We start from the raw sequence: 14,262 nt of genomic DNA, 5'->3' as shown, positions 1-14,262 counted from the left end.
TATGTTAAAAACACTACCATTTTTATTCTGTACCAGATATTCACTCACTTTTTTAATTATCGCAAAATACAAGAGGGCATTGCCCTGCGAAAAATATATTTCCATCTTCAATCAAGTAATTAAAGATAAAACATAATCTCGTAATAGCTCTTGATAATTTGTAACATTCACTGGATGACAACAAAATGTTAATTTTATATTTATATATATGGCCTTCAAATCAAGTAGTCTTTACGGTTACGGTTTTAAAAACACATTTTTTTAGCAAAATTAGTTTTTTATTCAACATAATTCCCTTCAAGGCTGATACACTGATTTTAGCGACCCTCCAACATTGATACTATTTTTGTAATACAAATAGGGCTCAGTTTCGGCGATCACCTCTTCACTCGACAAGAATTTCTTCCCAGCAAGCATTCTTTTAAGATCTGAGAACAGGAAATAGTCGCTGGTTGCCAGATCTGGAGAATACGGCGGATGAAGAACCAATTTGAAGCCCAATTCACGATTTTTTGCCATAGTTTTCGATGACTTGTGACACAGTGCATTGTCTTGTTCAAGCAGCACTTTCTATTCTTTCAAATGCGGCAGTTTTTCGGCGATAACGCTATGTAATAGTCGTTGTTAATGGTCCTTCCTTTTTGAAGGTAGTCAATGAAAATTATTCCATGGGCATCACAAAATACAGACGCTACAACCTTGCCAGACGACTGCTGCGTTTTCACACGCTTTGGGGTGGCTTCATCGTGTGTATTCCACTCAGATGACTGTCGAATTCCTTCTAATCCATTTTTTCACAGTAACAAAAGTTGCTTCACTCATAATGCTATAATTCACGAACTAATAATCCGACAGTTATCAAATTTATACACGCATCTTTTGAAGATCAACTTTGAGGATTAGTTAGGACTGACTAATTAACATATGGATTTAATTCCACTAGCGCCATCTATGTGCCAAGCCAATTTAATAAATTGTTGTCCAATTTCGACCACAAGACGATCACTGGTATGTATAAAAAATGTAATAATATGTATCGTAATTATTAAATATAAATAAAATTTAATAAAAATATGATTGAATTATAATAAAGTTTTAGGATCAAGATTTACCAAAATGCTGATCTAATATTTACCTGGAGAACGCCGAATCAGAACTTTTCTCCATGCTCTTCCTCCAACTGTCCCGCCTCATGCCCGTGTTTGCTCTCGATTTCGTCAGACCGACTAAACCAGTTGACTTTTCGACCGAACGGTAAAAGTTCACGCAAATCCCGTACCGGGTTTTGCCCGAGTCTTTGTCAGTCAATGTAAACACAAAGGACGTGGCTTCTCTCAACGCCGTCCTTTTCGGTCCCACCGACGAACATCCTTCCGGCTGACAAAAGTACACCATGTCTAGCGGCATCGGAAAATCCTTGTGGTCTTGTATCGGATAGCGGCGTAACAATTCCGGAGGCTGTAAAAAAGGTTACCAATCAATAATAATAAAAGTATGATTTCTAAATGTAACGTATCGCTTGAAAGTGAAAGGGAGGATTTTTATTTTCTGGATTTTTTTTCCTGAAATACAGACAAAGATGTACCATTCAAGGAAATCACAAATCGTTCCAAATATCCATGATACTTAGAATTCCATCTAGTAGTTCGATATTTTAAACCATTTCATTTTGGGTCCTTTATGTTGTTTTTAAAGGTTTGAATGATAATGTAAAGGAACTAGATGGCATTGCCGCTCCTTTTTAATTGTACAATTTGTCACCTTTGCGAATACTTAGCAATTACTATGAACAGCAACATTATTGATGTTTCTTCGGGGGTTGAATTTGCCAGATGTGATATCTTAACATGTCCTAGGGATTATAGGACTTCATCAAAGTTAATTTCTAAAGACGCGACACTCAGAGTCACTAACTTTTTCGTATTCAGTTTATTTTGCTAGCTGTCCAAGATGAACTTCATCAAATGGTGAGGTTGTTCACAGAATACTCCAGCTTTCTCTTTTTAATTTCGTTGTATTATTTAGTAAATTTCCATATATTTATTTCTATTTATTATATAATATTTATTAGTCTTTATTTGTTATATTCAATCTATTTTTAATTTATTATTCATCACTTATTATTCTCTATATACTATTTTCTATTTGTGAATCACTGTTAATTGTCCTCTACATATTTATTTATTTATTCATTTATCGTTATCTATTTTATTCTACTCTATTTTATTAATTCTTTGAAACGTCGTATATTCCACATAATTTTTAAATTGTAGTATTTTATGGATGATGGTTTTATGGTGGCAACTGCAATTATAAATGTATCTAAGTAATTTATTTTAATTCTAATTATAATAATATTTATAATTTATTTTATTATAGTTTAACAAACTATTTTATAATCTAGAAACTAAACTCACAGTGGTCGGAGTTACTGATGTGTAGTTATGATCTATGAATACATTAAAACATACATAAACGCCACTGAAAGTAATTTCTATTGGCTGTTGGTGCCGGTAATGTAATTAGCGTGTAGGTTTTGGCTTTTTCCCTTGTACGCATTGCACAAGCAAGTATTGCTTATTTATTTATTTGAGTTTCTAGCTAATGGTGTGTAAAAATTACATGTGAAACCAGGTGTATTTGGGACCGCGCAAGACACTCGAGATAAGAAAATTGAATAGGTCAAGTACCAGATCTCGACCCATTGAAAGGTCCCAGAAGGCATAAATAAGCAGATAAATACCTATTAGCGTGTTGACCTGTAGTATTTTATTGTATTTTATAGAGGAAATCACCATTGAATTGTTATTTCTCTCACTAGAAATGACTACTAATCAGGCTGCTAGAAAATTATTTAGCCAGCCATCTTTATCAGTACAAGGTACCCAAGGGAGGAAATTTGAGGATTGAAAATAAAATTAAGTATGAGTTTTCAAGAATATTTAGATCGAAAATTATCTAGTCAGAGTTTGTGCCACTTGATAGTGTAGAAGATGGTCCTCATTAACCCGTTTACTATATCCATTTGGCTTTTATAATTTTTTTATAAGTTTAGTTAAGTAAATAATAAAAATCATAAAAAAACTATATCTTATTATTGGCCTATTATCTATGCTAATTTAAGTTTTAACTTTACCAGTTTTTCGGTTTATATTCGAGAGGAAAAAGTTACGTAAAAATCTTCAACAATAGCATATTGAAAGATAAACATAGTGATTTTTTATTATTTTACTAAAAATATATTATTTCTCGAAATATCACAGGCCAGTTTTTTCAAAAAATCAAAAATTACTGTTTTATACCACTAGCGGCGTAGGTTCATACAATAAATTCCTTCCACTTTTTTTTCATACAGACAATTAACAAAATACCCATATAATAAAATAAATATCAAAGTTCGAATTTTTTTCATCAGTTATTTAGCACATTTCGACCTTGAATTATCAACCCCAAATAAACAACGCATTGAAAAGAACTAAGAGAAAAAAAGAATAAAGAAAAACCTTGCAAAGAAAGATCCCTTTCAAATATTTGTTTAAAATTTCGGCACAAGCCTTTTAATTAAAAATATTCATTATTCAGCAAGATCTAAAAGATGACGAATAATATTCCAGAATTATTTTAAAAGTATTTACAGGTTATGCATAAGAATTATGCAATAAAAATATCTTACTAAGACAAAAGTTGTTGAAAATTACTAGGTTCTATATTTTCATAATTAATTAATATAAAATAAAAAAAGTATAATGTAATAATTTCATTCTCAATAGCTTGTGGCAATATAAATATATTGACTCAAAATAATCTATAAAAGAAACGAAAATATGCTTTTCAAAGAATCACTTAACAAAAGAATTTCCCAACCGATTTCTTTGAAATATTCACTTAATATTGCATTCGAATAAACTCAAGTTTTTATATACTAATTGAATAGATATCACAAACACAAAAAAATACCAGTTTTAGAAATATAAATGATATAAAATTTTAGACTCGTTTCCTTATTCGCTTTCTAAAAGAAGTTTTTCTTAATAGAAAAGCAATTTAGTACTTCTTGTGAAGTTAGACTAGGATAACATCCGCATGGACTCCACAAATACGTTATAAGTTATATTCAATTATTAGACTAGTCAATGAAATATAAAAATAAACCATACAGATAACTACTTGATTCAATGAAAGTAGGTTTCCTAATGAAAAGAAGGCAGCAATGAATATTTTGCATGTATTCTTCGATTTATAAGAGATCCAGACAGATTTCACCAGTTACCTTTACACCCTAATATAATGAGTTGGAAGTAGAAAATGAAGACAATATAAAACGTTAAGGTTACAACAATGGAATGTTCTGTAGAATGATATCAATTACTCTTTGAAGATAAAAACTAGAAAACAATGATATTATTAGCCACCAGTGGATAAATATAAATCTGATCAACCAGTAGAAATTTTCAAACAACGTAAATATCATTAAGAATGACCTAATCACTTCTCAACCTAAAATGTCTGATATTGAACCAACAAGGGAAACATTAAATTATATTTTTATATAGTGCTGCTGTTTAATATTTATATTAGTTCTATCAAATATGTCCGTAAATTTGCATTCATTCTAATTATTATGTAAATATTAATCAAGAGATTTTGCTCGTTAAAAGATAGAAAATATCAGAAGCTCATACATGTTTCTGAATGTAATAAATAATTTATATGCTAAAGAGATGTGCTGCAGGAACAATGACTTTTTGATGAAAAATCTTATTCAAATTTATTCGTCGGTAGGTGTAAATATATTCCCGAAAGAAAGAATTTTCTCTTCTTTCCAAGAATACTATGCTAATGCCCGACTCCTAACTTGATTGTTCGCAACAATACATTTTTATGTGCATTTTACGTAGAGTTTCGTTTGCAAAAATAGCTTAATAGAAAAAGAAATAGAAACGGCGTTTGTATAGTTATCGGAAATAAACATAAACCTATTTTTATTTCTGTGGCGTGTTTTATAATTGGTACAATGTAATTTACTTATTTCTTTGTTTTTACAGCCCATCAACCTCTTGGACTATTTAGGGTCGGTTACAATATAGTATTTAACTTAAATATAATATGCAATATAGTAAATACATAACACATAATATAACACTAACAATATATAGGATAAATAAAATGTAAAATAAGTAAAATACAACACATTTAAAACAACAAATTAATTAAGTCCTGGAGCAGGTCCGTGGCTGTTACAAATGTTAATCAGCAGGTCTAACTCTTCAGGTTGGACCAGTTGTTTCAATGACCTCGGCATCCCGAATTGTTACCTTAGAACTCCATATTTCTCAAAGTTTATTAGGATGTGCTTGACTCTCAGCTGAGCCTGACACTGGTCACACAGGGGTGGGCCTCATCCTTTTAACAAGCATTCGTAGGTATATCGGCAATGCCCTATCTTCTGACGAGCGAGGATACTCAGTTTCAATCTACTAATATTATTGATATTTGGAAGCTGGTGAAAGACCCTCTTGATCTCCCATGACTTATTGTTCTTCATAAGGAGGTCCCAATTTAGTTGGTCCAATTGTTTATAGAGAGCATGTGTGTTTTAGCGTCATTCTTGCAAAACAGCACAATTAGTTTGGTCAAATAAAATATTCTATCCTGCTCGCCAAAAACTCGGCTTTTTCATTTCCGGGTATTCCCTGTGGTGGGGAACCCAGAAGTTTGTAATCCTTACCCCCTTGGCTTGTAAACCTGTACGCAGCTCTCTTATATATGTAACCAGATGGTGGATTGCCTTTGCCGGTCTCAGGCTCTCCAAGGAACTCTTTGAATCTGTTATTATAAGTATTGGTCCGCTTATCGATGACTTTTCCAAGGCAGATAGAGCATTGTAGATTGTCAGCAGCTCCGCAGAAAAGGTAGAATGTAATTTAGTATTGCCATGGAAATTTTCTCAAGTTTTGCGATAGTGACTGGACTTCATCATATTGCAAAATAGCTGATGATATTTTTACTTCAAACGTATTAATTTTAATTAATAGTGATTTACCATGATGATTCTGTTAGATTTTTTAGAGAAACTTTTAAAACCACTCCTGAGAACTTATATCATCATCAAAAGTTTCTTAAAATGAGTTGTCTGACCCGCAGATTTCTTCAAGTTGAATTATAAACTAGTATTAAAGAAAATAAAGTGGGATACCTACACCAATTAGGTCACACTCGAATATAATTTTCTGTTACGATGGAACGTTTTCTATTAGTTAATTATTGGTCTGTTATTGAGTGAAAGAGACTTATTTGTATATTGGCCAGCACGATATCTACAAATACATTGGTCTAGAATGAAGATTTTATCGGGTGAATTAAGTTACTCTTATATAAAGCACTTCTCAACTCTTAGGTGAACTTACAAAATCAACAATAGAGAATTATTACTACTAAAAACATAGTTCAAGGATGTGGATTAACACCAAACCGAACAATACAAAAATATTTCTTAAAATGACGTGAACAACCTATAGTTTATTCAAAGTTTTTCTGTACATACGTCATCAAGATCTTTAATGTATTGCCTGCCGCAATTTGTAAATTCGCTTCAGAATCAGACAATATTTTCCTTCTCATTGATTCTAGTTTAAAAAAAAGACACAATGCCGTCTGATTAGTCCGAACGCGTAAACAAATGAGTCTATCAAAGTCGTCCGGTTTTCAAATGTATGCAAAATTCTAGAAAGCCATAGTGATAAGAGATTATAGTTAATTCTCACCTATAAACTATTGTAACTGTATAATTATTGTAGACGTATGCAAAATTCTTCGAAGCAATAGTAATAAGAGAACTCTAACCTATACACTATTGTGGCTGTACAATTAACTGTAGTTTTTAAATGTACTATCGTGGTAAAATAAGTTTTATTTAATAACACATTTGTTCAATCATTTTATTTAGATTAGAATTTTGTTGTATGTCAAAGCCAAACTGAACTAAAACTCAGAGTTGATGCGGCAACATTGCAACGTTTTAACGTCACAGATTTAGATGACGTATGTACAAGATAAATTTGAATAGACTATACGTAATTACGATACACAATATGTAAAACTATATTTATTATTGGAGTATGTAATTATTATTATAACTATAATAAAAAGTTCATTCACTATTTCATATGATGTTATAGATCACACTGCAAAGCCATATTGCTTCAGGATTAGTGATGGAGAGAAAGAAATAATCGCAAATAGGCTAGTATTTTAGATATTAACGGTATCCGGTTACAGAAAGAGCAAAAGTTGAAATATTTGGAATCAGTAATAGAGAAGAAGAAAATGCAAATGTTTCTCAATAAATATAATATAAACTTCTATACCTGACTTGTTCAACTAGCGACCCGCCCCAGCTTCGCACGGGTGCAATGCTGATACTAAATTGAATACACTACAGAAAAAATATGAACGTTGTATATTAAAACATAGCGGCCCGCTCCAACTTTGCACGGGCATAAAATATATATGCCTATGTCACTCAGTGAAAACATGATTAAAATCGATCCAGTATTTTTGGTTCATTCATTACTGCCCTTGGCCTGCACGCATTAAATTTAGAGTAAAACAATTCCTCTTCCCCTATACTTACTATGAAGATTTCCTGCTATCTTTGTAATATCTAAATTCATACAATTTTTATTACATTACACATTTTTAAACGCAAATTTTAAATTTGTAATATCTCCGAAAATATTTGTTTAATTTACATGCTGTAAGGAACCATATTGATCTATATTAATTGCACACTGTATTTAAGGTACTTAATTCGATAAGGATTAATGCCGTATTGCTTAAAATAGCTTCGTAAATAAGCCATTTTCTCACGTAAAAAGTAAACAATAAAAATGGTTAATGTGGGTTATCCCTAAAAGATAAACATATACCATCGCGGACTTTTTTGTAGACCTTTTTATGGTGTACAATACTGTAGTACATTAATTTGATCTAACTCGTAGTGTTAGGCAGCGTTTTTGCTAATTGCTAAATAAGCCTAAAAAAATAGGTTAATTTACGACATTACGTTAGAAACCTTTAAAATTAGCAATGTTGCCTTAGTATATTATGCATGTATTATACATATAAACCTTCCTCTTGAATCACTCTATCTATTGAAAAAAACCGCATCAAAATCCGTTGCGTATTTTTAAAGATTTAAGCGCACATAGGGATATAGGGACAGAAAAGGCGACTTTGTTTTATACTATGTAGTGATTCACTAAAAGTCTACTAATGTTTCCAATTTGTAACCAACCTCCCTCGAGAGATTTTTGATGTAGAAGGATAATTGAATGATGATCAATTGATAATTGATTGGATTGAAAGGTGTAAGATTGAGAATATTCTAAATATACTTATTTACCGTTAATATATTGAAATAACTATTTAAAAGTCGGCTGTTCGTTCATGTTTTTCCCATTTTTAATATTTTCTTTTGTTTTCTTTGTTAACATATATGACATAATTTGTGCGAAATTCAACTAATACGAGAGACCCAATATGTAATATGGCTCCCTAATATTATTAGCACCATACCTTATAGTCTAATATTCTCATATTTTCAGTAGAAATTAATCTAGTTTATTTAGAACCTAAAATGATAAGACTCATAACTAGAAAAAACTGCACTTATTATCGTATACGCACGCCTAGCAAAAGTTAAAAGAATATTTACGTTATGTTAAAAAAGTTTGTATGCGAAAAGTTTTCCTTTTCAGAAACTACAGACCAATCTTTTCTCGAAATAAAAAGAGACTTTTGGAGAATTGGAAACATTTTACAAAGTTATATACAAAGAAAGAATCCTATCATCATTCCTTACCCACCTTTACTTAGTTCAAAATTAAGTTATATTGCATTAAATGACAGGGGTAAAGTAGCTGGCTATTTAAAGAAAGCCGAAGAAATATATTACTTCTTATATTTCTTACGTAAATATCTGAGCTGGATTGTTTTATACCTTTTCTGTTCAGTAACTAAAAATTTGTCCTTGACCAGCTCTCACATTCGATTATTGATGAAGAAAATTTAGGAATAATTTCTGGCCATTTATTCCTACAGCCATGACGCTCATGTGATACTATTAAATTCTTGACCAATCTTAGGTTCGTTGATACAGATAGTCAGGCTCGTAATATTCTTCCTGACATAGTCCACGTTGCAGAGCCATATTATTTGAGAATTAATCAAGCTGCAAAAATTATTTCTGCTTCTTTTTGTGAAAATGCTAAGGTTAACGGAAATTCTACATCTTCTTCTCCGAGACGACAATAGAAATGAGCTTCAAGATGTGAAAATGAGTGTACAGGAACAAATTCAGAAACACAGATTGTAATGGATTAGATACGCCTGTCGAATGACATGTGAACTAATTAATTTTTGGTGTTAAACAGACTAGCCCAACTGTTAAATTCGATGGCTTCGGCACTTCTTCAGATAAAATACCAGTTACCCATTTGCATTTATTACTTTTCCTATCTAAACACTTTTATAAACTTATACTGAATATATTTCAATGCTGACACTGCAACTTCCAAAGTAACTAACTACTCTGAGCTAGCTGTCATATGGAACAAGCAACATCACTTATATTCAGAAATTTAATTAAAACCAACTTATTAATTTTAATTAACAGGTCTATTAAAAAGTCCCCGACCTGACACATAGATGGCGCTACTAGAATTAAATCCATATGTATTTTCGTTAGCCCTAACTCTCAAAAGATGCGTGCATAAATTTGTCGGCTGTCGGATCATTAGTTTGTGAATTATAACATTTTGAGTGAAGCAACTTTTGTTATTGTGTTTAGTTTAGACGTGGTGAAATGAGCACCGAAGATGGTGAACACAGTGGACGCCCAAAAGAGATTGTTATCGACGAAAATATTTTAAAAACCCACAAAATGACTTTGAATGACCGTAAATTGAAATTCAATGAAATAGCAGACACTCTAAAGACGTCAACTAAAAGTGTACATCAAATTATTTACAAATATTTGGGTATGAGAAAGTTCTGTGCAACGTGGGTGCCGCGCGAGCTCACTTTTGACCAAAAACAACGACGAGATGATTCAGAGCAGTGTTTAAAGATGATCTAGAGTAATAAACCCGAGTTTTTGCGTCGATATGTGACAATGGATGAAACATGGCTCCAATACTGCACTCCGAAGTCCAATCGACAGTCATCCAAGTGGACTGCGCACGATGAACCCATTCCAAAGCGTGGGAAAACGCAACAGTCTGCTGGCAAGGTTATGGCGCATGTATTTTGGGAGGCGCATGGAATAATTTTCATTAACTACCTTGAAAAAGGAAGGATCATCAACAGTGATTACATAGCGTTCTTGGACCGTTTGAAAGACAAAATCGCCGAAAAACGGCCGCATTTGGAGAAAAGGAAAGTGCTGAAAACGAGAGCAAAAATACATGAATTGGGCTTCGAATTGCTTCCTCATCCACCGTATTCTCCAGGTCTGGCCTCTAGCAAATATTTGCTGATCTCATATCTCAAAAAATACTCGCTGAGAAAAATATTTTGTCGAATGAAGAGGTGATCGTCGAAACTGAGGCCTATTTTGAATCAAAGGACAAATCGTACTACAAAGATGGTATCGAAAAGTTGGAGGGTCGCTATAATCAGTGTATCACCCTTGAAGGAAATTATGTTGAATAAAAAAAACTAATTGTGCCAAAAAAATGTGTTTTACTTGGAAGGGCGGTTACATTTTTCTCGAAAGGAGTTACGATATGTTGTTAAATTTTCAACACACAACAAAATCCATTCAAACGTTAATGTTTTTAATACAATTTCACAATGGATTCCAGAATAAATATTATTATTATAATATAAAAACTCAACATATTCTTGAGATTCCCATTTCTTATAACTGTTTACACCAAACTAAATTTATAAACCTAATTTTTATAAAAACCCTGAGAAAACTAATTCAGTTTTTCCTGATTTACTACAAACAACTACAGTAAATCCAGGTTCACAGTAAAATTCGCGAAATTAAATTTAGTCCCGGGTTCACATCGACAACGTTAAATTTAGAATTAAGTCAACATTCTTTTTGCGTCAGTTTTTTTGCGGGGTTGATTTCAAATGAAAGGAAAAACACGTGTTATTGACGTCTCCTGCTATCCAGATGAACTTAGGTCAAAGCTCAAAGGTTCGTACACCTTTCCTTGCTGGGAGGGTTTGTTTTTTTTCCTCATCTATTGCTTGTGACTAGTGGTTTATCGTCTGAGATCGAGCAGGTTGTTTTAACAGGTATTCCGTTGGTCTCGAAATAAATATCAGTCGCTGATGATGTGAATAATTTTTATAACTTTGGTAAATTGGTTTGTATATTCCCAAAAAAAAGTGGGTGCAAAATTCATTCTAATGTATATAGTCTAAACGTATTTATTTAAATTGAAATTTCAGTTAATTGAATTAAGATGTCAGTATATTTTTATTTTAAAAGCTACTTAATAATTGGCAATAGGACAAAACAATATCTCGAATTCATATGTAGTAAGGTATTTGTTATCAGCTTTATTTTTTTTGTGACAAGGAGTCAAACACTGTAGTAAAATCAAAATTGTCAGGCATGAATTTATATCTTAACATTTATTGTATACTATAATTTAGAATAGAGAAAATGTATATAGTAATTCTAAATAAACTCTTGTTTTTGAACGATATAATCAATAACTTACGGAAAATTTAAAAAACTAGCGCAATAATATCAGATATAATTTACAAATTATGGGTTCGAAATTATTAGTACAAGTTTAATGCGCTAATTATATATATACCATTTTGATCGATGTCTTTTCTGGTAAAACTACAATACTTTTGAAGACAGCTAGGCATTATTAAGCTTTACAAAGACCCAAGCTAATGGTAGTCGGATGGAACAAACTCCAGATTATACGGCGATTGTCTCAAAATTTGTTATAGAGGCATTTCTCTAAATTTTGCCTCTTGTTTTTATGGAAGAAAATCCCTTTCTCATCGATTAACTCTGGACTTTTTCTAACTGTAGTAAGCTATTGACTCTAGGGAATCGATTTTGTAGTTTAAGGAAATTTGACCATCTGATTTTGGGCATCGGTATGGAACGTTTCAAACGTTTTAAAGTTTCATTTTTAACATCGAATGGTTAGAAATCAAAATGAAGCCAGCCACTTCCGACATTGGCATTCACCCATGCATCACTATAAATATCACAAAATATTCTATGAACTATATATTCTATGCTAATTTCTTACATTTTCGAAAGGAAATTATATCGAAAGATATATATATATATAGGTTTTATAGAAGATATAGAAATAGATATAGAGATATATATGTATATAGTTCGATAGTCTCGTACTAAAATTCGAGAACGGCTAAACCTATTTGACTAATTCTCCAATATTTCTACAAGCTCAGAAAGCTTTATATGGTGAAAAATATAGAATAATTGTAAGTAGAATACTAAAAGCAGCAATTTTGTTTTCACATGCCTGTTACAAAGGATCTGCAGAATTGTTGGTTATCAAATATTTATGGGTACGTCTGAAATAAATGCAGAATGCACAGTGCAGCAGATGCAGATGAATGAATACAGTTAACTTGCAATATGTCGGACACTATGAAATTGAGCGATTCCGTAGGCACAGCGCTGCTATCCTGCAGGAATGAGCAGTATTTAATCTCAATTCAAAAATACATCTTGGTGTCAACAACTTGATTATAATTGGGGAAATAACAATCGTTTAACAGTATTGTAAGGCATTAAAATACAGCATAATATACAGCAATTCTCAGCGGTGAACCTACTGGGTTACGTTGTGCAGGTGAAAAATTTTAAATGCCACTAGCTCTTCTACCATTACACTCATTGATTTCCCGTATGGGAAATGATGCTAACCACTTCTTGGGCAACATTCAAAAATATTATGGTTGCATCCAAGTGATTGGATTATTAATTATTAAATGACGAAGTTAAAATATTAAACAATTGCAGATTTACGGCTTACTAAAAGCGCTGTTACCATTATTATATGCAGATCATTCATTCTCACAAATTTATTTTATGGTTCTCATGTAGTACTGTGAAGCGAATTATGGTCCAAGAACCACACACGTTTCTTCATCAGAATAACAATTGAGACAAAATGTTCAATCTAGCATTGGATCGAATACCATCGGACGTTAATAACATCATCATAAGACTTAACAAACCACCTGCCGGTGAGCGCGCGAGTGTTTTAATTTAATCGATGTAGCTGATGTTATTGTTGAAGAAAATTTGCAAAATATATGATACGAAATTCGCTGGATCATCTAGCTTTTAAAGAGCATTCAGTAGTTATCTTAAATTATATCTGTGTATGTTATATATGTCTGTCTTTCTTACGAAAAGCTTTCAGGCATAATAAAATATGTAAAACATAGATATGTGTTATATATATATATATATATATATATATATATATATATATAATATAACTCAACTAGAAATAAATTAAACGAATAATCAATCATTTAATTTATTTCATTTCAAATTAGGATAGAATCTTATAAAAAAACGTTTCAAAATGATAAATGTATGTATACCAAAATATTTTCATTATAACGGCCACATAAAGAGCTTGGGGGAAGCTTTATCTGTTACGTCAAGAAATTTCTATTCGTCGATTAGTCAATCTTCGAGATATTTCACTTTCATGAGTGAGCGATGCTTTTGTAGGCGTAGAAGATTATTTGCATTCCCTACAAGAAACGTGGGATGGCAGTTTATAATTACTTTGAAACGATATTCATAGAACTACAAATTTTAACGCAAACTAACAGAACTTGAAATGTATACGAAAATTGCTTTGTTTTTGTTTATTTTTTAACCAAGAAATTTTATTAAAAATATTTGTTCATTTAAAATTAATTGTTTTCTTATTATCTTAATAGTACCACCATTATTTTTCAAATTTTAAAGCTTTATTACACAAACCGTATTATATATTTATTCAGTTAAATACTATCCCCCATTATTCACGATCTTGGCCAATTTTTCGGATAAAATGCAGATTCCTCGTCGATAAAAGTCGTCTTCCTTGGAGGTGATCCAAGAATCGATCCCCATTTTGAAAAATTCAAAAGAAAGAAACTACCGTAGAGCCAGATCGTGTGTTATTGATCGGAATAAATAATAATCCAAAGAAACAATATCTGGATGGTATGGAGTGT

At 31.8% G+C, this 14,262-nt stretch overlaps 1 protein-coding gene across 14 annotated transcripts in view; it reads right to left on the bottom strand.

Annotated features, from left to right (window-relative positions):
- Rab3-GEF (Rab3 GDP-GTP exchange factor) overlaps nucleotides 1-14,262 on the bottom strand; it is a 95,090-nt gene that overhangs the window by 42,617 nt on the left and 38,211 nt on the right. For all 14 annotated transcript variants that reach the window (XM_076398270.1, XM_076398273.1, XM_076398274.1 and 11 more), the window contains exon 3: nucleotides 1,136-1,458. In XM_076398270.1, the coding sequence (XP_076254385.1) occupies nucleotides 1,136-1,458 (323 nt within the window). The remainder of the gene's footprint in view (nucleotides 1-1,135; nucleotides 1,459-14,262) is intronic.

The sequence above is a fragment of the Rhynchophorus ferrugineus genome, unplaced genomic scaffold, assembly GCF_030347505.1.
Source record: "Rhynchophorus ferrugineus isolate W39M unplaced genomic scaffold, kcgeb_rfMv2 rfM3, whole genome shotgun sequence".
NCBI classification, from domain to species: domain Eukaryota; kingdom Metazoa; phylum Arthropoda; class Insecta; order Coleoptera; family Curculionidae; genus Rhynchophorus; species Rhynchophorus ferrugineus.
This window is presented reverse-complemented; position numbering and strand designations above follow the sequence as displayed.